The 24654-nt window shown below is 39.3% G+C and overlaps 2 protein-coding genes across 3 annotated transcripts in view; one reads left to right on the forward strand and one right to left on the reverse strand.

Annotated features, from left to right (window-relative positions):
- Nucleotides 1-1122, forward strand: part of LOC135084162 (inhibin beta B chain) — a 28725-nt gene extending 27603 nt beyond the window's left edge. The window contains exons 5-6 of one of the 2 annotated variants that reach the window (XR_010259769.1): nucleotides 550-774; nucleotides 837-1122. Coding sequence is in view for 1 of the 2 variants with exons in the window: in XM_063978907.1 (XP_063834977.1) it covers nucleotides 550-711 (162 nt within the window). In the remaining variant the exon portion in view is untranslated. Of the gene's footprint in view, nucleotides 1-549 lie in introns of both variants that reach the window. The other variant, XM_063978907.1, reaches the window with a different exon arrangement.
- A 5905-nt stretch (nucleotides 1123-7027) lies between these two features.
- LOC135084164 (chloride channel protein 2) overlaps nucleotides 7028-24654 on the reverse strand; it is a 97290-nt gene continuing 79663 nt past the window's right edge. The window contains exons 15-23 of the mRNA XM_063978908.1: nucleotides 23935-24038; nucleotides 23121-23327; nucleotides 16971-17064; nucleotides 16218-16362; nucleotides 10967-11078; nucleotides 9815-9931; nucleotides 9170-9265; nucleotides 8490-8576; nucleotides 7028-7534 (exon numbers count right to left, since the gene is read on the reverse strand). Of these exons, the coding sequence (XP_063834978.1) occupies nucleotides 7370-7534; nucleotides 8490-8576; nucleotides 9170-9265; nucleotides 9815-9931; nucleotides 10967-11078; nucleotides 16218-16362; nucleotides 16971-17064; nucleotides 23121-23327; nucleotides 23935-24038 (1127 nt within the window). The 3' untranslated portion in view covers nucleotides 7028-7369. The remainder of the gene's footprint in view (nucleotides 7535-8489; nucleotides 8577-9169; nucleotides 9266-9814; nucleotides 9932-10966; nucleotides 11079-16217; nucleotides 16363-16970; nucleotides 17065-23120; nucleotides 23328-23934; nucleotides 24039-24654) is intronic.

Here is a 24654-nt window from a genome sequence, read left to right on the forward strand (position 1 = left end):
TTATAGTTCTAGTACGTAACAAGTTGACTGTACGTTGGCCAACAGGGACATAAAATCTACAAGGGGATTGTCTAAGGCTGAGTTGCACCACCTCATTTTAACCGTGACTGCAACCATAACCGGTGTTTTTTGTATGGAGTTTGACAGACTTTTGAGTTTTGACGTTTGTTAAAGTAAGATAGTGCAACCCAGCCTTAGTTGAGAATCTAGAAGAGATGGAAGTATGGTGCATAATGCACCATCTCGCACCAACGCAATACTGCATTGTCTAATAGACACAATACAAGGAGCATAGTACTAGTAGTCCTTCCATTGTTACGCGGTCATTTGAGACCGCTTGTGAATTGATGGGATAGGGCGATGACAAATAGATTGTTCGTAGAGACGGGTACTAAGTAATAGAACTAGAGATTCTAGGGAATTATGAACTGTTCTGAAGAGCTTGAAGACTTAAACGCCCTTTAATATCTAAGATTGTTCGTCATAATCCTTAAAACTGTACCTAATAAATTTTCCAATGGCATTACTGACAACCTCCTCTCTCCCCAGAAATACTTCTACTCCGTGTCCAACGAGCGGCGGATAGAGTTCAACCCGTGCTGCGCTCCAACCACCTTCAGCTCGCTACAACTGCTATACGTGGACTCCAACAACACGGTCACGCAGAAAACACTGCCAAATATGGTGGTGGAGACGTGTGGGTGCATGTAGCACAAGTGTATTGACAATAGCTGTCTAAAGAGCATGATCAGGAGATCTTGAAGGATCTTGGAGGTGTGACGCTATGTGTAGCACAAGTGAATCGACAGTCTAAAGAGTATACTTTAGTCTTGGAGACGTGACTCTGTGTGTAGCTAGTGAATAGACAATAATAATTTAAAGGACTTATGATGAGCTTCATCATCATCGTCAAGCTGACGTCATGCATCCGTCTCTTTGTCATCAGCCTTCGTCTTTCGTTGGATATAGGACTCTTCATCTGCAAGATATCTCTGTATATTGTTGGATATAGGTTTCCTCCAACAGATGCCCTGAAGTGTGATTCTCAGCTCTTCCAATTGGTTTGCGTTCTTCTTCTTCTACTATGAGCCACTAAGTTAAGAACAATTTCCACCACCACAACTTCTGTCCAAGATTGCTAATACCAGTGAAGCACCTAGTTCTATCACATAAATTATCAACTTAGTACCAATTAAAAGAAAAGAATATGAGAAAATCGACGTTGATTATGGTGAGGAAAAACGTGCTTCGCAAAAATATGACGTTTTGGGCACATAAAAGCACACACTGCGAACTTAATCCCTCGTGTGTTAGAAGGAAGAAATATAAATTAGTTAATTTAATAGAAGTAAATGAAATGTGGCTGTTGGCAATGAGTTTAGAGCTAAGATCATGACATGTTTCAATATTTTCATTGTAACTATTTTCATTCGTGTATAATGTAATGTACTACGTTGTAACGATTCATGTGAAATACCTATTTTTAAATGTGGAAGCTCAATTTATGATATTAGGTAGGCAATTTAAAATTAGTTCAGGACTTAAATACATTTATATACTTTAGGGCAATTTTCAAATACTTAATAAATCTTCTACTTAGCAGATTGAATTTTAGGACAAGTTTATCACAAAATATTGATTGTTTATAAATGTATAGTTGTAAAACTAGAATCTTCGTCTCATAAAAGGCAGATTTACACGTATTAAGTAGTTAAATACGTAACTAAATTTTAACTTAATTTTAAGTGACTAAATTGCATGTAAACACACACTATGTTGCAACTGGCAAGTTGACAACTCTGTTTACATGCAAATAATCACTTAAAGTTAAGTTAAAATTATTTAGTTACCTACTACTTAATACGTGTAAATCTGCCTTTACAACCTACTTAATGTGATACGGCAAGTTATTTTAAATAAAATATTACTTAATTATGAACTCTAGATAGATAATGTTGTGATTCGGTATCGAATGACCATTACTTTTAATGAGTTTGCATTTATCTTATTTATATTTGCGTATTAAGTGTTATTTATAAAACTTTTTATATGCATAATGAGAAGAAGAAATATTTTTAATTGGAATGTAAAATATGCTCTCAATAAAAGAGATTTTGTAGTTTTTATTCCCCATCTGGGAATCGAACTTGAGAGAGCACAATTATCTAACCACTAGATCGCACGGTTTTTTAAATGCGTTGTATTATTTTGAAATAACTTGTTTCTTCTTCCCTTAAATATGCATATGGAAATTATTTAAGACATGTTTACGTTAAATAATGTTAAAAGTATGATAAATTATCAAACTAAAATCGATGTTAATTTTATATTCTTTTCACAATTCGAATACTGTCGTCGAAATTTGTTCCTATAGTTAGCTAATAATTAATTATAGAATAGATTTAATTTGTAAATATTTGTTATGGTTAGACGTGCACTCTGTTCAATCTCATTCAATCGAAATGATATTACTGAATCTGAAAATGAATCGAATAATAGATAATGTATGTGATACAAAGCGTTAGTAAATATTTCACATGCAAATGTACGAAAAAATGTTAGAAACGACTTTTAATCGCCAGATTACATATTTTCATAAGAAAATTACACGAGAAATGTATTAAATAATTTGATGAAATGTAATTGGCGATTGAAAAATCGGCTCGAAGTCAAAATTAAGCGAAACTTTACAAGATAAGAGAAGACAATGTATGAAAAATTATCGAATAATATGTAATGTAATTATGGAAAATGTATCAATAGAGATAGTAACACCAATTATTTACGTAATTTCCAAAGTATGGCAGCGTCGAAAAGTTCGTGACACCCAAAGTAGCCAAAAAATTCGCAAAAAGTCTTTGTTACGATTGGAATAACGTTGCGTTTTCAACTTTTTGGCCACTTTGGACATAGAAAAATAAGGTCAACTCGAGTCCCGAGCGAGCGATAAATAGTAAATACTCTTAATACGTAGGGGTGTCGCTCTCGCTATAGTCGCTGCCTTGGGTGTCATAAATGGTTGTTTGGTGTTACCATGTCTATTACAATGAATCTTGGCAACACCTGGTGATTCTAGACTACATGGAATTATACAAAATGTACTTAAACATATCTGTTGAAAATCCAGTGCAGTGTCAAGTATTATCAATAGCATGTAAGCTAAAATTGTAAGTGGTGAAATGAAGTACATTAAAAGTAATATATTAATTGTATTTAGGTATTTTATTTGATCAAATGGCGTGTTTTCCCAAAGTAATGAAAATATAGTCAAATACTTTCCCATATAAATTGTTACAGCAGCAGCACAAAATAGATAGTAGACAAAGTGTGCTCGGGCAACGCACACATAGACAACGCTCACGGACACGATATCGCCAATAACCGCAAACCAATCTAAACCAGTGCGAGTGTGAATGCCGCCCGGATTACTAATGTTTGGCCAAAAAACGTTTCCCAAATTATCACATCGCAAACAACGTTTCGCAAATTTTCATTTGGCAAATTCTCATTTGGCAAAACAACTTATTGCAAACTTTTAATTCGCAAATGTCGTTTTTGGCATATTATTGTTTAGCAAATTATTGTTTGGCAAAGTACGTTTTGCCAAATGTTTCATTTGGCAAAAATATTTCATGATAAACTATTTACAAAACAATTTGATTGGTGCATAGAAAGGAATACAAATTAGCTTGTGGTTATTATTTTGTTTAGTGGGTAGTTAATATAAAATTTGTTATAAATTAATTTTCATATTTCATTATTTTTATCGAAATTTCCAAATGATTCATTAACAATAGAGGTGATTCTAGCGCTCGGCGGCGCGTTAAGGGTCACTGTTCTAACCTAACCTAACCTACTATTTTCTGCAATACCTACTTTCTGCAACCATACTATTTTCTGCAATCTCTTTGTTTTACATAAAATTCTTATGAAAACCACGATCATAATGGCTTATGCTTTGATTTGTGGGTAACGGTGGGTAAAGTATGTGAAGTGTCAATTTGACCAAACAAATTATTTGGGATATAATATTTGGCAAAATAAAACATTTGCTATATATAAACATTTGCCAAGTAAAATTTGGCCAAATGATAATTTGACCAAATGAATTAGTTGCGAAAAGTACAGTTGCTAAAAGTTTATTTGGGAAATGAAACTTTGGCGATAAGTTGTTTGCGAAGTGAAATTTGGCGAAAAGTAATTTGGCCAAACGGAAGGATACCATGCCGCCCGCTTGAGACACGAGCTTCAAGCTCTTTCTTTTACTATCTATTTTGTGGCAGTAGTGAGTAAACTTCTTTCTCTATAACCTTGTAACCGTATTCTGGCAAATAAATGATTTTATTTATTTATTTTCCAGAATACGGAGAATTTGACGTTGGTCCTATACAAATACTTGTATGAGCACTTACAATCATCCTCCTTTGAAACAGACAGGGTTTTTACTTAAATCTTAGTAATAAAATAAAACAATATAATAAACGACACAACACATTCTTTACTATTCATAAAGCAACAGATCACAACAAAATGCATCTAACGTCAAAATTTCAAACGCGAAGAGTATACAATAAATAGTTATCACTTATGCTAGCGGGAACGAGGCGTACCAGACACTATATTCATTGTACACGAGCAATATTGCCGGCAATATTGCGGGAATATATTGACATTCAAAATGGCAGCAATATTGCGTGGAGGGAAACAATATTGACGTAATTTTGCTCATTTACAATGATTTAAGGTTATGCGCTGTATCATACGTAAACAACAACATGATAGGTTTTTTCTTTTATTAAAATAATCCAATCAATTATATTTTTAATTCACGTCAGATGCAGCGCATACTCTTTTATGCATTTGAAGAAATTTACAAGTTGACTGTGCGCATGTTTTGTAGTTTTTAATAAAAATAACTTAGAATAAGTGTACAAGTCAACTCGAAAACTCCATCAAACGCATCTCACCTACAATAATAATTTAATACATAAACTGACCAGAAATAAACTCTCTCTTGTCTTTTGCATAACATTATTAAATAGTTTACATCACAGATTAAAGGAAGCGAGTCCAATCGGAAGCAGAAATAATAAAAAAACGCTTAAATAAAAAAAAATCGAAATATTTTGAAAGATGGCCAATGTTCTGTCAAAAAAGTGCATACAAAAAATACTGAGGCGAAATTGGAATAAAATAAATCTATGTCGTCTAAAAACTACGCAGAAAATAATATGCACCGCTACAACAAAAGGACGGATAAAGTCGCGAGATATGTTTAGTTTACAACCTTTGGGGAGGGATGAAAAAAACATGCCAAAAATATGGCACTTCGCTGTAAAAAAAGAAAAACTCCATCAATATGGAGCCACAAATGGCACAAATTTCTGCTAAAAACTGCGGATTGGACTAAATAGGCTAACTTGTGACCTAGATTATAAAGTCTTAACCTAACTTACGAACTAGACACTTTTGGAATGGTTTGAAACATCACAAGCCTTATGTTGTAATTTCGCTACGTATACTTTGGAGTTTTATTATTTTAAGGACGTCAAAAAGTTATTTTTCGTTACGGATACCTACAAATATCCTTAAAATCTGGTCAAATTATAATTTAACCATCGAAAATACATACAATAAAATTATATAACATGATACAAATAATAATTATTTCTGATTATTATCTATCACGTTGATTTATTAATTCAAATAATGACTAAATACTTAAGGACATAAAACACATCAAAAATAAGGCACTATACGTCAAGCAATGTACTTCAAGTATTATTGCTCGATTCCTTCTGACTTTAGCGATATTGAAAGTTATACTTTTCATTGGGTCAACTATTTTAAACAGTAAATATTAATTTGTCACTTAATTGGCATAAACGGGTGTAAATATACAAAGGGCTATTTCAGACTAAACTGTATTTAGAACGTTCTAACAACAATAATCGTTTTTGTAAGAACGAATACATACGTCTCGTACCAGCGTAGACAATATAAGTTCGTATAATTGAACACTCTTATGATAATTTGAGCGAAAAATTACCAGATTTAGAACTTGTCTGAAATAGTCCTTACATCAAATAGGATTCCACGTCAAAATACAGTTCGATTTGCGACATTATGTGTCTTAGGAAGCACCATAAATAAGGTCGAAAAATTACATATCAAAGTCAATCTAAAACCTATGATTTAAAATAAAATGTAGACATGATTATGCTATAGTTCATTTCTGAAAGTCATCAAAGTTTCTCACTTGCTTTTGGTCAATCTTTTTCTAATTTGTTTAGTCGACATTGCATCTTATGGCTATAATAGTATTTACTTCATATAATGACATAATATTATGCTTTTCATTTCATAAAGTTTGTGAAATAAGGTACACTGTCAACTAATCAATTTAATATACCTAATAACCGTAATCTTGACCAAAATATTTAAAGTATTTTAATTTAGTTTGGCGTTATGTCAAAAAATAAAATAAATAAAAGTTCTATAGTCAGCGCAAGGTCCAGATTCCGTAAATATGTCATTATTTTTTTTCCTCTTCCTTGACATATGATTATTGAATTACTTCTGATATTTGCTAGTTTTACTGATCAGTTAACTATAAAGTTCATGTCTCTACTGTTTAAATATCATTTACTTTTAGTCAGCCCCTCACTGTTCAATTATTCCTTACTGCTCATTATAACCCTTACTGTTTGTTTTGTTTGTCCTTTACTGCAGGGCTACTCCGAAACGCTGTTTACGTAGTTTCGTGTCTATCTGTCACCGTCGCTCAAGCTAGCATCTCGCTTTGCGTGAGTGGGATGATAATATTCTAAACTTCGTATAACGTTTTTCGGGGTAACCACGCAGTTCATTTGTCCTGTTCTCAATTATCTATTACTGCTCTATTGTCATTTATTGTTAATGTGCTCCTTGCTGTTCAATTGTTCCATACTGATTAATTGCCTCTAACTTTTCAATCTCCTTTACTGTTCAATCGTCCTTACTGTTCATATGCCCTTACTAGTCAAGTAAAATAGAGAAAAATGGGCCTTAACGCGACATTTTAATATGAGTTACATAATGTACTCACAGCTCGATATTTCGGCTGCAGGATTGCAGCCATGTTACTCTATTTTAGTTGAAATGGAACGCGAAAGTTTAAAACCTTTACTGATCAATCGCTCTTCTCTGTTCATATGCCTTTCCTGTTCAATCGTCCTCACTGTTCATATGCCTTTCCTGTTCAATCGTCCTCACTGTTCATATGTCCTTTCTGTTCAACTGTCCTTCTGTTCATATGCCCATCCTTTTCAATTGTCCTTACTGTTCAACTGTCCTTTCTATTCATGTCCTTCCTGTTCAATTGTCCTGTTCAGTTGTCCCCTGCGACGGTAAGCTTGGCTGTCTCGGAATCTGTGGGCGGCGCGGGCTGGGCGGCGGGCACGCGGATGACGGCTGGGGCGGGCGTGGTGGGCGGTTCTGGGCGGGTGGCTAGTGTTAGTACACCCGAGTTGACGTCTTCGATCGCTTTGCGGAGCTGTGGGCAAGATTGAGGATGTTAATTGGTGGTACTGGCAGGCCTGTTCATCTCCGCGAGTTTACATCGAAAACAAAACACGCACGATGGCCCACCTACATTCGACAAGAACAAGAACATTGACTAACGCACGCGTATTCTTGTGTATGATGGAAGAAAATAAAGAAAATGGTGTACTAAATACTGTGCAGTATTTAACTGCCTAAATAATAATAAAAACACAGAATGTACTTTTTTAAGTTGCCTCAAGACACTGAGAGGTAAATAAGTAGTTAATATTATTCATGACAATTCATGCTAAATCATGTATTTCCTCCGCCATTTTCCACAGTTTGGCACCTCACGTCACATCATTTTACCGAAGTCAGCCCTATAGTTTCGGCGCAGTGCCGATCATTGACGTTTGTCAACAAAATGGTGCTTGACTCTTGAGACAGGCTAAATTACACCATATTGTTAATGACATTGAGCATACATTTTTTTAAATACCTTCGCGAAGTAAAACTTCTGTACGTAGTACTTATTATTATTCTGTGGTAGTACTTATTATTATTCTGTGGTACTGGTTACAAGGCAAGAAGACACTGGATAATACAGTGAAAAATACTCAGTTTAATATCACTTCACGGGATATTTGCAACAAAATCTTTTTAAAACGGTAATTAAGAATTTACCCTACCGACGTTCAACTGGGTTGCACGAGTCATGGTCGCGGGCAGACTGAAGAGATGCGGCGTCGTCTACTCAGACGCGATTAATTTTCTTCACTACAACCCGCATTTGCACAATATTTTCGTCAGTGGTACAGTCAGTCCGATATTTTTCCAAAAAGTTTTTTTTGCAAAAATCCCGTGAAGTGATAAATTAATGCTTAGTTTATTTTACAACTGAGCATTTTTTTACTGTTTTTAACATTCGTTTTAAAGATATAAACTTTTGTAACATGTAAACTCACCTCTTTCAGTGAAACGACGCCTATGAGTCGACCTATAGCTGTCACGTACGCGCGACTCACGCCCAGCGTCGAAAATAGAGAGTGGACCTGAAAATTAATTATAACATATTAGTTTTAGAAAGTCTTCGCATCCTAACAAAACTTATTGAATTAGCAATCGGTTAGTTTTGTGACAAGTTGTCATTTTGATAACACTGACAATCTAAACAGAGTATGCTCTGTGTAAGGCTTATTGAGCGAATAAAACAGCCCACAACGCGTTGTAGTCGCTGTAAATAAAAGATCTATATCACGAAATTCGTGTTGCAGCTTCTTATGAAAACGGTCACGACTATGGTCCGGTCCCTGAGCACGTAGAATTTAGTCCAATGACCCCAAACTACTCATCCTTATCGCTCGCGCGTAATTGTGTTGCTGTTGTGTTCGCACACTCACTGCGGCCGCCCGTCGCACAGTCGCGACAGCAATATAATTACGGGCGAGCAATAAGGATAGGTAGCTTGGGGTCATTGGACAAAATTCTACGTGCTCCGCGACCAGACTGTTATAACTCGTCGGCAGGGCATGTTCTAAATAAGTTTTTTAATACGACGACATCCACGGGAAGAGTGTGGGTGTTTCTACTCTACTCTCAAGGAACCACAAAACTATCTATCTCTCTCTGTCTAGAATGTATTTACCTTGAGCAAGGAGGTGCGCTCGACGAGCTGGAATGGAGCAGGGTCGATGTGGCAGATGTACAGGCTCTCGTCCTCATAATCGCAGTCGTCCATGCGCTGGTAACACAAAACAAATAGTTTACATTTTATTTACGTGATCATGGCACTTGCACTGCAGGCAGTGCTGAAATATCGGAGACTCGAAATTAAGGTAGGTATATGTTAGCAATCCCGATCGTTGTTTATCTGTCTCTTATCTTAGTTTCACCTCGCAATTTGATGCTTAAACATTGCATTTAAATCGGTCGCGGTCCTCCATCTCATGCCCATTTTCACCAGCAATCCCTAATTTTTAAGTGACTCCTATGGTAACACAATCAGGAATTTTGTTTTCATAGGGGTCATTTAAAAATTAGGAATTGATGGTGAAAACGGGCATCAGTCTCTTATTTGTCGCGAGAACCACAAATTTTAAGATGTCCGCCATGATTAACTCTTATGGAGATTGTAGACGATAAGTCCATACATTTGTCGTTTAAAACGTTTCACTACCATCATAAGATTTTATCGTGACACGCATACTAGCAACGTTACAGGTATAGATGACAGGTGTCGGATGAAACCAAATGCTATATCTATGTAATAACGTCAGCCAGGTGTCCTCACCAGGTCTCTCTTGCGCGCCAGATGGAGCATTTTGTCGAAGTCCACCTCCTTGGCCATCTCCAGCTGCTGCCACGCCTTCTGGTCCTCCGGAGACATGTCACACACGCGCTCACGCGGCTTCGGAACAAGTAAAGATGAATTTAATAAAAATGTATGATGGAATAATAAATGGTACGGTGTGGGCTTTGGATCGACGGCCTCAAGAAGGTAGCTAGGAGGAGCGCGATGAAAAACGCGAGAGATCGTGCTTTTTACGATCCTTGGGGGAGGTTAAGAAAGGTCTACCATCGGCTGAAATGAGGATGATTGTGTAAAGTGTAAAGTGATATTGTCGTGGTCTCCCCTACTCATTTAGCTAGCGTGAGGAGTGTACGCCAAATCTCCCATTTTCTATGGTAAATTAGAAAGGGCCACGCAGACTGTTAGTGGAAACGGAATATCCTAATGATGATAATAGTGAGGGTTGTACTCTTGTAACCAATACTGTTCAGCAGTGGTCAGCAGCAACGTTTTGTGGTTAAAGTGAAGACAATGAAGACTGGGTCTGCGGGTGTCTATGGGCGACGGTAATCACTTACAATCAGGTGATCCGTCTGCTCGTTTGCCTCCTGTCACATAAAAAAGAAAGACAATACAACCCGATTGACTTAACTGCGCACTTAGCTGGAATGCGACTCTCTCTCGCACTCCGCGTTCGCCTCGTCCGTACCAGAGCGGCGATGACGTCATGGCTGCCAGGTGCTCAATTAACTCGATCAGGTTGCAGTTCAGTCACATTTGTCGTAAAACCGGGCATCTTAAGCAGGCAGGAGTTGCATGCACTCAGGAGGATTTGATGAGTGCTGCTGGCAACGCCACCCTCGTGGCGGAGTTTTGGGCTGACACTGTGTAGATTTGTTGTCGACACGAAAAGAAGGAGTTGCATGAAGAAACGGGAGGTTTTGCTTGCTGGCACTCCTTGGGGAAAGATAGCAGGTAAAGGTAGCAGGGAAGCGCTGGATGCAGGCCGCTACCAATAGATCAACGTGGAAAGCATTAGGGGAGGCCTATGTTCAGCAGTGGACGTCCTATGGCTGAAATGATGATGATGATGATGATGATTCCTTGGGGGGATGCTTGGGACAGCCTTATGGAGGCTTGATGATGACTCACCAGCTGCACCTTCTTGTTGATGGAGGGACTACGAGGGAGCGGCGTGAGCCCGCCCTCCACGTCTTGTAGCATCGACGACCGCTTGAAGATGGCTTCGAAGGCTGCGCGGATCCTGCAGTGATGACATAACCCCATCAGTTAACAACATATCCTACAAGCATAGCGCACTACTGAGTCGGATCCTACGGAATGAAAGCTGCCACGGCATCCATCTATAGCCGGTTTTCCACCGCCAAAGAGAAATTAACTAGGAATATCTAGCTCTGTCTTTGTGTACATAAAATGAGATTGCTTTTCCACTGAAAAATAGTTCGAGAATATCGATATGATAAACGAGCTCATTTTTCCCCGTTTGTCATTTTAGCTCGACTTTTTGTTGATGAAAACAGATGTTTGCATTTTTGTATTGCGAGGTTAACGGAGTTGTTAATGGGCTCGCTCCGTTCGCAGTGGAAAACCCGCTTAAAGTTAGACGTACCAGGCACGCACCATTCCCTCCACCGCTTCACTACTGCAGAAATTTGCTCAGTTTTACGCTTTATGAATGTACATTTAGTAAATGCCGAAAACATGCTAATACTAATGACGCCCTTACCGTGTTCACTACACCAATAAATTGAAATAAAATCAAGTCTGTTAATTTACAAAAAAACCTTACACTAATGATCAATGCTTCGCCTAAATAAGTAAATACTTTTACTACTCCTACCAGCTCAAAACATCATCTAAATATAGTATCGTACTGTGTGCTTCTGCTACTAGAATAAGTCTACAGCAACAGTAGTCATTCATAAGTGAGGTACCGTATATCTTGCCGTTGTTTTCTGGCGATGAGGTACGGCCTATACCTGCGTATAAAATGGACAACACGCATAAGTTGTAATATTAAGTTAAATTATGACTTAATTTAAAGTTTAGATCACACACATTACACTAGTTTTTATTTCACCTCAATCCATCCAGTATTACCGAAGATAGAGCCTCGAGAAGTTTACGGACTTTTTCAAATTTTCAAAAATTTCCAATATTCGCGCGTGACGTCACAACATGATTTTGCAGCCCCCGCACGTTAACCCATTTACCACTTTTTGTCTTTTTCCAACTAAAATAAAATTTTACCTAACTGACAACTGTTGTTAGTTGTCATCGTTCAATCACATTTCAAACTAGGCGCTAAAAAGGTAACCATTATTATGCCACCTATTGCCAATTTTGTGCACTATGAAGCCATTTTTACATTTATGCACTTAAATATAAATTTTCTGGAAAAATAACCAAGTTTGTGTCTCTGTGCTCAATAACGAGTAAATAGTCCAGGTATTTGTTAATTTTACTTGGAAAGTTTTCCGGAATTTTTGAAAATTGGTGAATAAATAGATTTCGCTATGTTCTTTCCGAATTTTGTGACCTCGTTTATAGCCGCGCGCGCGCCCGCCTTATTGAAATAAATCCGCCTTAAAAAAGACAACTACTTTTTTCATATTATAATTTTTGGGACATAGACAAGCTTAAGAAGCTTTGATAAATGTGATAAATTTCATGTAATGAAGTTAAATAGATTTAGAGTTGTGAAACAGTCAAATTAATGTACCTGCTAAATTGCGAGTTCTTTTTTCTTTAATCATGGCAGGACACGCTGCCGGGTGTCTTAAATATGCTGAAGTATAAAAAAATTCGCGTTGCTGAAGTATACATTTTTTTATCTTGTTTGTTTCTACATTACATAATTGTATCCTACTAATATTATAAATGCGAAAGTTTGGATGTCTGGAAGTTTAAAATAAAGTAAAGTAATGTTTATTTCTCACCAACATAACAGATAATATTTTATTATGATAACAAACAATCAGGAAAAACAAAAAGTAAGAATGTTGGTGGGTTGATACCTGAACTAGGAAGATTCCTGTGTCTCAGGTTTGTTACTCTTTCACGCAAAAAGTACTCAACGGATTTTGTTGAAACTGTACAATATTATTGTTTGTAACCCAGATTAACATATATGCTATAATTTATGCCGATCTATGACACTAAATTTCACGCGGGTGAAGCCGCAGGCAAAAGCTAGTCGTGAAATAAATAGGAAAGTTTAAGGTTCTGAAACGTGGTCGCTTACTATGGGCCTCATATGAAGGCTCAAGGTCACCCAAAGGGTAATGGAGCGGGCTATGCTCGGGGTTTCCCTGCGTGATCGAATCAGAAATGAGGAGATCCGCAGGAGAACCAAAGTGACCGACATAGCACGCAGAATTGCTAAAATCAAGTGGCAGTGGGCGGGAAACATAGCTCGTAGGCGACCACGGGCTGGAAGACGTAGCGTGGGCAGGCCTCCTACTAGGTGGACCGACGATCTGGTAAAGGTCGCGGGAAGAACCTGAATGCGGGCAGCGCAGGACTGTTCATTATGAAAAACCTATGGAAAACCCAAAGGCCTCTCGCCTTTGTCCAGCAGTGAAAGTCATTTGGCTGTAACGACGAAATAGGAAAGAATGTAACTATCAAAAATCTTCTCTAAGGCAGCATTTTTCCAATTTCGCAACGAGCGCGGCAATCACACTTAACTAACAGACTAACAGAGAGCATAGCGAAATCTATTTTAATCACCAATTTTCAAAACTCCCGGAACACTTTCCAGGTAACCACGTTAATTTGTACCAAACGACTGGACTATAATTAAATTGGTATAAAAATTTGGGTACATCTTCTCAAAAACAAAAGAACTGGTGCTAAAAGGGTTAAGTGACGTTTTGACATTTGTAGAGGGCCTTGTAGAAGGGGAGGCTATGGTGCTGAATGTGGATTAACTCGAGTGTCATAGTAACTTATTAGACTGCTAAGCTTGATGATAAAAATAAAAATATTTTATTCAATGTACATAGTCTGGTCATAAGTTCTGTCATATGATAATAACTTTTGAATTTTGAATGAAGGTTTCAAAAACATTTTTTACTGAATTAGAATTAAAAAGAAAAAATGTGCGATAGTTCGAATTTTATTGTATGTGTATTGGACGCATAAAGAAGTCCGAACTGCAGTTGTCACGTTGCATTGCTACGCGCCAAAGCAGATTTTCGTTGTGCTGAAAAAATTTAGTTTACTTTTTCATTAAATGATAGGTATAGGTGTACCAGAATCTCATGACAAACAAAAATATTGGAAAAGTGTGTCTTTCATATGGCAAATGTCTATGGCTTTATTGTCACCTGTCAAAGTAAATCAAGTGAACTGTCAGTCGCTGCAGAAATTTTGTAATCTCTTCATGCCTATTTGTTATTTTTGTGAAAAAGTCGAAAAAGATCAAGCAAGTCATATTGTTTTCAATGTGTATTGTAAAATAAGGCATAATTCAAAGTCAATCTTTGATTTTAAAGCGCGTCGTTGAGTTAACAGTAAGTTGGAGTGAAATTGGATACATTTAGTTTATTACCTAACTGCGTCAGAAGGAGGTTTTTTTAAATATTATTCTTATAATAGCTGCTTTATCGGGGGTTTCAGGTGTACCTCACAATTTGTGCAGAGGAATGGTGAAAATGTTATGACCATGTAAATAAAATTGAAAAAGATTTCATCAAGTAAGATGTAAGATAGAATAATTGAAATGGTGGAAGAGCAATTTATAATAAATAACTCTTTATCTTGATCATCTATTGAAGAAAAGTGTAATCCTTGGAATCGTTTTCTAGTTCTGAATGAAGTGATTAGTTATAAGTATGTTACATAATAAAATTAGTTACATAAAGTAATATACGATTTACTTATTTTTCAAGACATTTTCCTATTATTATTACTGACGGGATTGCTACCATGTACCTTAGTTTTGAGTTTCCAATATTTCGGCACTGTTGCAAGCGCCATGGTCACGGAGTAACTGAAGAAATTAAAACCAGACATCGTTCAGATGTGCGTTCAAAAGACCTGAGATTTAAAAAAATCCCACGTTTTGTTTAAAAACAGTAAGCGAAAAAAAAGTGACTTGAAAATGGAATACAAAATGATAAGGTATGGTAAATGATAAGTCTTTATCAATGAAGACGCAGAAGTTCAATTTCATGTGTCCTCCATCTAGGCTAGTTTCCATCGTCACTCAAAGTTTGGCTGCGGTCTCAAATTTGGGCTTAATTGAGGTATTTTTTGGGTGAGAGGCATAAGAACTAATGCCGTTTTATATCAAAAATTCATACTTAGAGGTAATCAACCAGGTACAAAGTATTTCCTTGTATGTTAGTCTGCCACCCTTTAGTAAGTCCCGAAATCCCCGCTTCGGCTCCCCTACTAACCATTCTAACCATTGTACACAGATAATATCTTACATGCAGCTTTTCATGTTACTACGTCACATTTTCAAAATCCGCGCGGAAAATCGCTCCTAGAGGAAGAGCGCACTTTGAGCTTGAATATTTCAGTCATTTTTAAAGTTATCAAAAAAGTAAAAATACAGTATTCATTCTAATTTTTTGTAGTTTTTTTTGGCATCTTCAACAAAAATTGTGCGCCATGTCCATTCTGTATTACTGCAAGAACTTATTTTTTAAATACACATATATTATACACTAGCGGCCGCCCGCGACTTCGTACGCGTGGATCCCGTTTTACCCCCTTAGTGGTGGAATTTCGTAAAATCCTTCCTTAGCGGATGCCTACGTCATAACATCTACCTGCATACCAAATTTCAGCCCGATCCGTCCAGTGGTTTGGGCTGTGCGTTGATAGATCACTATGTCAGTCACCTATATTTTTATATTTAGATAGATTGGAATAAGTAAGTACTGTTTGCCGCTCACTGTAAGGTACCATCGCGATGGGAACTTTATTTCTGTCGTTTAAGGTGGAAGACCATCTATCCCCAAAATGTTCTGACTTGATCTTCGCTCCAGTTAAAGTGGTGTAGACCGAAGATTGAGATGAGGTTAACTTTTGACTTTGTCCAAATAACCACTGTAATAACCTTTGAAATGCAATGCCACATTAAAACTAGGCTTGGTTCTGACCTGGTCTTCGCTCCAGTGACAATCATGTAGACCGACTATTAGCAAAGTTAACTTTGGACTGTGACCAACTAAGGTTTTGGTTCTGTAGCCATAACAAGGTTCAAAAGGCGAAACTAAGCTTGGTTCTGACCTGGTCTCCGCTCCGGTGACGGTGGTGTAGACGGAAGGTTGAGGTGAGGTTAACTTTTTATTGTCTACATAAGGTTTTTGTCCTCCACTGTAATAAGGTTCAGAATCCAACAGTACATTTCAAGCTAAGTTCTGACCTGGTTTCCGCTCCGGTGACGGTGGTGTAGACTGAAGGTTGTGGCGAGGTGGGCGTGAGAGCGGCAGGCGAGCCCAGTCCGCGGGATAACGTAAAGGAGTTCGTCTTCTTGAGGATCGACTTCGGACGGAACAGCTGGCCTGGTGCTGGGGATAAAATAAACGGGGCATTGTATACTTCGTCTCCTGGTCACAATCTAAGTAAAGCTTGCAGTATAACGATACATAGAAAACACTAAGGCTGAGTTGCACCACCTAACTTTGACCGTAACTTTGACGATAACCGGTGCTTTTTGTATGGATTTTGACAGATTTTTGACGTTTGTCAAAGTTAAAGTAAGATGGTGCAACCCAGCCTAAGACTAATACAAACAGATAATTATGCTCATTCAAGATGTTTGCGTGCGGGGATCGAACCCGCGAAGTCTGTCTAAGTTGATTGGTATGCAAGGCATTAGGACTGGCGGCTGGAAGACAATTTATTTTCGTTCAAATAGCCTCTCTCTACACATTCTTAGAATAAGAATAAGAATACTTTATTCAGCATAGAAAAATAAAATAAAAATACAGTACATATAACATTAAACTACAAGCTATGCTGAAGAGGCGTCCGCTCAGCTATATTCGCGACATAACAAGCGCCATGTCAAGAAGCTGGTTTTCAGCGGGAATTCTTATGATATTCCAATCAATCTCATGGTACAGATAAATTGCTTAACCTGAAGATCAACTTTAAACTTATTTCTACCAAATACCTGGTATAAGTCCGCCCTGGTCCTGCGTGGTGAGCGACGAGCCGCGCGTCATGCCGGAGCCTGGTACTTGCAGCATGTCGGGCGCCGGCGTCACCTGAAGCAAGTGGTTAGCTTAGTTGGAGGTATGCATCTTGTCGGAGGAGGACATAAGCTTTATAAGGAGACTTGAGGGGGTGAAATAGGGGGTCTATGGTTTTAAATGTGATGATATCACAGCAGCAAAAAGCCCCCTGCTTCTCTTAGAAGCCTTTTGCCCCGTCTGAAGTCCTCCTGCCCCTCCTGGAGACCTTCTGCTACTCCTGTAGGCCTCCTGTTACTCCTGGAAGCCTCGTGCTGCTTCTGGCGGCCGAATGCCTCTCCTAGAGGGCTCCTCCTACTTCTGAAAACGTCCTAATCTCTCAGACATATCACAAGACCTGCAGGAAATCTTACCTCGAATCTAGAAGGTCTCCTGGCCCTCGCTGAAGGTCTTCTGTTGGTCCTAGATAGATAGATAGTCATTTATTGTCAAAACTGTGCATACATTGTTGTTACATGGATGTTAAATAACACAGGAACCGACAGTTTGCCCATTTCGGACGTACAATATAGGTAGGTAAAGAGAATAATATAATTTACAATGTTACTTAAGTGGGTTGTCCATATTTTAGAATTTCAACAATGATTAAAATATTCTTCTAAACTATAAAAACATTTCATTATTAGCCAATCTTTAAGAGTTCTTTTAAATTGCGGACCTTCTAAAGCCTTGATAATTTTAGGCAACTTATTGAAAATCTTAATTCCCATTATAAAAGTACTCTTGTCATGGATGTAACTCGATGATTTTTCTATACAAATGTCATACATGTATTGTGACCGTAAATTATTTCTAGTGTCACTTTTTTTATGAAAATACTGTGCATGTCCTTTTACAAATAAACAAATTTCTAATATGTATACAGGGTGACAGGTAAAGCGATACATTCCTTGAAAGGGGTTAAAGTAGAGCTTATTTGCAGTCATTTAAGTCATATGACACCATGTCCGAAACTTGCAGGGTCTCGGTGCCGACCGAGAGCGGGTATTTAGGATGCAGAAACGCGCTGTGAGGGCCATTGTACGGGTATCGCAGCGAACAACTGTTAGGCCTCACTTCAGAAACCTAGGTATACTCACCCTGCCGTCCATAGTAATTTACCAGGTAGCTATATACACGCGCGAGAACCTGGACTCATTTGTGAGACATAGGGATCGTCACAACTATAATACTCGCTTCGCCGAAGCACTAGTATCGACTGCAGGTAGACTACGAAAGTCTGACTCTTTGACGCACGTATTGGGGCCTAAAGTATACAACCGACTGCCTAAAATAGTGAAAGAAGCGGTATCACTCCATTCTTTCAAATTTCAACTAAAAAAGTGGTTGATCGAGCAGGCGTTCTATAAAATTGACGAACTGTTTGGAATTTAATTATTATTGACACTGTTACCCACTATTTATTTTGACATTTAATTGACATTAATTCTATTTGTATTATTAATTTATTTGGACATGATGTGTATTTCTTTCTTATTAATATTGCAATTGTTTATTATTAATAAGAAAATATATTGAAAATTTGACATGTAATGAACATTATGAATAAATTTCTTATTCTTATTCTTGTTATTTCCAAGTTATTCAAGATTTAACTATTTTTTAAAAAATCTCCAGTTTTTATGTTAAAATGTACCCTTGTAATGAAGAATACGGAATAATGTTAACTTTTTTGTTGTATTCGTATAGCTAAATAATAAGATTGACATTTTAAATTAAAATTTGCAAGAAAGAATCGTCATTACTCAAGTAAAAGCTAAAAAACCATGTATTATTTTGCAAAAAAAAAAATGTTTTAGGTAATTAAACAAAGAATTTCCAAGAAAAAATGTATGGAATGTTGTGTACAAATTACAGAATTTAGTTCCTTGATTCATTAGCTATTCAAAAAGGTACAGGTGTTTAACAAACACTACATAATTATTTTTTTATTTGAATTTAAACGTCTAGTAAGATACTTTCATAAAAAAATAAAAAAATAAAAAAATAAAATAGTCACACTAACAACTGTTCTTTGGTCTCAATAAATGAAAAACTTAGTATTTAATAATAATTGTATCACCTAATTTTATCTAGGTACATTATTTTAAGTCCTGCTCAAACTGTGAGCCCCGTCTTCTAACACAAGTTCGTAGTCTGTTTCTCACTTCTGTTTTTGTGACTCTTGTTGTCAAACTTTGCTGAATATCTTGAGCTGCCCTCTGAATGCGCTCACGAAGCTTTCACACACACAGCACACTTTCGGCTCAGTGTACGCCAATGGATGGATCAACTATATCCACTTCGTTGGATTGGGCGCGGTGGACCCATTCCTTGGCCAGCCAGAAGTCCGGATCTGACCCCTTGCGATTTTTATTTATGGGGTCACATGAAGTATCTCTTGTATGTAACCCCCGTAAACAACGAGCAAGAGCTTCGTGAGCGCATTCAGAGGGCAGCTCAAGATATTCAGCAGTTTGAAAACAAGAGTCACAAAAACAAAAGTGAGAAACAAGAACAGTTGTTAGTGTGACTTTTTTATTTATTTATTTTTTTATGAAAGTATCTTACTAGACGTTTAAATTCAATTAAAAAAATAATTATGTAGTGTTTGTTAAACACCTGTACCTTTTTGAATAGCTAATGAATCAAGGAACTAAATTCTGTAACTTGTACACAACATTCCATACATTTTTTCTTGGAAATTCTTCGTTTAATTACCTAAAACATATTTTTTTTGCAAAATAATACATGGTTTTTTAGCTTTTACTTGAGTAATGACGATTCTTTCTTGCAAATTTTAATTTAAAATGTCAATCTTATTATTTAGCTATACGAATACAACAAAAAAGTTAACATTATTCCGTATTCTTCATTACAAGGGTACATTTTAACATAAAAACTGGAGATTTTTTAAAAAATACTTAAATCTTGAATAACTTGGAAATGAACAAGTTTCGGACATGGTGTCATATGACTTAAATGACTGCAAATAAGCTCTACTTTAACCCCTTTCAAGGAATGTATCGCTTTACCTGTCACCCTGTATACCCGTCAATGTCAAATATTTACATTCCTTAAATACTACCCGTAATGTGTCATATGGACCAATATTATAAATTATTCGTAAACACTTTTTTTGCAAGATAAATGTAGACTGAACATTTACAGAATTGCCCCAGAATATTATTCCGTATGTCAGTAGTGGATAGACGTATCCATAATATGCATTCTTTGAAATTTCTATTGAGGTCACCTTTATAAGTATCGATATGGCATAACAGCTACTAGATATTCGTCTATTTATATTGTCAATGTGAGATTTCCAATTCAAATGGGAATCTATGGTAATACCTAAAAATTTGATATCAGATACCTGCTCAATTTTAGTCGCGTTAATAACAATGTTCAAATCTAGTGGGACCTTCTTATAGTTTCTGAATTCCAGCAATTTCGTTTTAGCCAAGTTTACTTTTAGGTTTATACCTGCTAACCATTCGGTTACTCGGTTAAGTGTACTATAAATTGTATCAGTGAAACTCTCATCATTTTGTTTTTCCTTGGATAAGAATATAGTAGCATCATCCGCGAACATAACGCATAGGTGATTTACTATTTGTGGAAATTCATTGACATAAATCAAGAACAAAAGTGACCCTAGAATGCTACCTTGCGGTACACCCAGGGCAATAGTTTTCCAATTAGACTGTATTCGTAACATTGTTTTTGTCGTTGAGTCATATGTGTCTAGAATTGTTGCTTGTTCTCTGTTTGTTAAATACGATTGCATAAGTTTGAGAGCAATTCCACGAATTCCTATGTGCTCTAAAAGCCTACCTGAAAGCCTACTGTCTTTCCTGGAGGCCTCCTGCTCCTTCTGAAGACTTTAGGAGTCCCCTTGCTTCTATTGGCGGTCTCCTATCCCTCCTGGTGGCTTCCTGCCAGCCTCTTGCTCCTCTTGGTAACCTCCTGGCACTTTTGAAGGTCTCCTACGAGTCTTGACGACCTAATATCTCTCCTCGATGCGTCTTCGTCTCTCAGCCATACTGTGGGACCTGCATGAGCTCTCACCTCGGATCTGGAAAGTCTCTTGCCCTTCCTAGAAGCTTCCTCGTCTCTCCCCTTCTAAAATACTCTTGATCCTGAACAGATGGATACTTGCAGAAGCTGTGACGTCACTCACCTCGAATCTAGAAGGTCTCCTGCCCCTCCTGGAAGCTTCCTCGTCCCGCCTCCGGAGCTCGGCCTCCCGCAGCCAGAGCGCGGCGACCTGCAGCCTGCGCTCGCGGCCCACCTGCCGCTCGATTACTTTAACCAGCTCCCAACGGTGGATGGAGCCGGGCGTGACCTATAGTACTTTCAGCTAGAACCTGGAAGGCCTGCTGCCCTTCCTGGAAGCCCTTTCGTGCCCTTTATGAAGACTTGCGACCCATTCAGGAGACCTGCTGCTTTTCCTGGAAGTCTCCTGCTGCACCTGGAGGCCACTTGGCTTTCTTGAGACTTTTTACCCATACTGAAAGCTTTCTGCCTCTCTTGAAGGCCTTCTGCCTCTCCTGGAAGCCTCTTGCTCCTTCTGGCGGCCTACTGCCTCTCCTAGAGAGCTCCTGCTACTTCTGGAGACATCCTGGTCTCTCAGTCATATCACAGGACCTACAGACTTTCCTGGAAGTCTCCTCGCTGCATCTAGAGGCGTCCTGCCCCTTCTAGAGCGCTCTTGCTACTTCTGGAGACATCCTCGTCTCTCAGCCATATCACAGGGCTTGCATGAGCTCTCACCTCGAACCTAGAAGGTCTTCTGTCTCTTCTAGAAGCCTCCACGTCCCTCCTCCGGAGCTCGGCCTCCCGCAGCCAGAGCGCGGCGACCTGCAGCCTGCGCTCGCGGCCCACCTGCCGCTCGATCACTTTGACCAACTCCCAGCGGTGGATGGAGCTCAGTAGGACCTATAGCACTCTCAGTTAGAACCTGGAAGGCCTGCTGCCCTTCCTGGAAGCCTCGTGCCCTTTATGAAGACTTGCGGCCCATTCAGGAGACCTACTGCTTTTCTTGGAAGTCTCCGCTGCACCTGGAGGCCACTTGCCTCTCCTGGAGACTTTTTACCCATCCTAGAAGACTTTTGCCGCTCTTGAAGGCTTTGTGCCTCTCCTGGAAGCCTCTTGCTCCTTCTGGCGGCCTACTGCCTCCTCTAGAGCGCTCTAGCTACTTCTGGAGACATCCTCGTCTATCAGTCATATCACAGGACCTACAGATTTTCCTGGAAGTCTCCTCGCTGCATCTAGAGGTGTCCTGCCACTTCTAGAGCGCTCTTGCTACTTCTGGAGACATCCTGGTCTCTCAGTCATATTACAGAACCTGTAGAAGTTCTTACCTCAAACCGGGAAGGCCTCCTGCCCCTCCTGGAAGCCTCCTCGTCCCTCCTCCGGAGCTCGGCCTCCCGCAGCCAGAGCGCGGCGACCTGCAGCCTGCGCTCGCGGCCCACCTGCCGCTCGATCACCTTCACCAGCTCCCAGCGGTGGATGGAGTTCAGCGGGACCTGGAGAAACCTCACATCGAACCTGGAGGGTCTCCTGCCCTCCTTGAAGGTCTTCTGCTCGTCCTGGAAGCCTACTGTCTTTTCTGAAGGCCTCCTGGTCCTTCTGAAGACTACCAGAATCCTCCTGCTTCTCTTGGCGGTCTACTATCTCTCCTGGTTGCTTCCTGCCGGACTCTTGCTACTCCTGGATGCCTCCTGCCACTTTTGAAGGTCTCCTACTCGTCTTGGCGACCTAATGTCTCTCCTGGAGGCGTCCTCGTTTATCAGCCATATCACAGGACCTGCAGAAGCTTTTATCTCGAATCTAGAAGGTCTCCTGCCCCTTTCTTGCTTTTCCTGGATGCTTCTTGCCACTTTTGAAGGTCTCCTACCCGTCTTGGCGACCTAATGCCTCTCCTGGAGGCGTCTTCGTCTCTCAGTCGTATCACAGGACCTACAGGAACTCTCATCTCGAACCTGGAAGGTCTCTTGCCCTTCCTAGAAGCTTCCGCGTCTCTCCCCTCTTAAAATTCTCTTGATCCTTAACAGATGGGTACCTGCAGGAGCTGTGACGTCACTCACCTCAAACCTGGAAGGTCTCCTGCCCCTCCTAGAAGCCTCTTCATCCCTCCTCCGGAGCTCGGCCTCCCGCAGCCAGAGCGCGGCGACCTGCAGCCTGCGCTCGCGGCCCACCTGCCGCTCGATCACTTTAACCAGCTCCCAGCGGTGGATGGAGCCGAGGAGTACCATTGATGCTGGGCTGTCCACTAAGGGGAAGCTCTTGATTGTCTGCAATCAAGTCATAAAATGATTTATTTATCCTTCAAGCACCACCAGATCGAGAAAAATAGTAAATCAATTGTTATCACGGTCTCATGCCAATTAGGGTTCCACGCGTTAAAGCTTTTAAAAATAGATTCTCCACTGTAGATAAGAAGGAGCCTTTATACGTCCCAGTTAAGCCCTACCGCTGTTTCAAGAGAACAATGCTGAAACAGCAGAACTGACGGCTGATGGAGCAGCAAGGTTCTGGAGTGGAGGCTGCGTACCAGAAAGCGAAAGGAAGTCCACTCACAAGGTGGACCAACGATCTCTCACCGGTGGTACTTACCGGCATTTACCGGTTGGTAACGATTTTTACGGAAATCATTCATCATCATTTCAACCATAGGCCTCCCCCAATGATTTCCATGTTGTTCGATTGGTAGCGGCCTGCATCCAGCACCTTCCTACTACTTTTATGTCGTCGGTACACCTTGCGGGTGGACGTCGCACGCTGCGTTTTCAGGTACGCGGCCTCCAGTCCAAAACCTTGCTGCCCCTGCTGTAATCATTAGGGGAGGCCTATGTCCAGCAGTGGACGTCCTATGGCTGAAATGATGATTATGATGGTTACCTTGTTCTCTTTGAGCAGGTCCTTTAACTGCTGGAAGGTCATGCGGTTCCAGATGTACTTCACGTCACGCACCATGAAATCTTCCACACAGATGTCGTACATGCCTGGGGAATTAAAAACGCATAAATAATGTATTGCTTTGATTTATTATACACTCGCGAGCAAAAGTATGGAATCACTTACATGATGTTGTTTCCACGCGATCTTGTGTACTTACGAATTTGTTAGTAACAAAAAAAGTGACACCATTTTAAAGATTAAACTTTTAACTTTAAATTGATACCAAATTCATTTAAATCACATCAGTATTTAAAAAGATATCCCGGCTAATGTGAAGAAGTAAGGAAAAAGACATGTATCAACTCTTTGATACGTCGCGAGTTGCGGCCTATTTACCCCCTATAAAAGCACGTGCTTTCGGATTTTGCTTTCACACGTTGATCCTTACACATCTCCGCTTCTTTTGACACTTTTCCTGGGATTCTACACCTTCAGAAGCAGCACAAATCGTTGCATTATTGCAAGAAGAGCTCAGCCAGCGGGCTGTTGCACGTCAGCTCCACATAAGCCAGTCCTGGGTTTCGAAAGTTTTAAGACGCTTTCGGGAGACTGGTGGCTTTATCCCGAGACCAAGTTCTGAACAGCGCTGGTGCACATCGCAGAGGGATGACCGTTTTTTCATGTCAACCTCTCTATAAAATCATCATTTGACTGGTATCG

Source organism: Ostrinia nubilalis, chromosome 25, assembly GCF_963855985.1.
Source record: "Ostrinia nubilalis chromosome 25, ilOstNubi1.1, whole genome shotgun sequence".
NCBI lineage: Eukaryota > Metazoa > Arthropoda > Insecta > Lepidoptera > Crambidae > Ostrinia > Ostrinia nubilalis.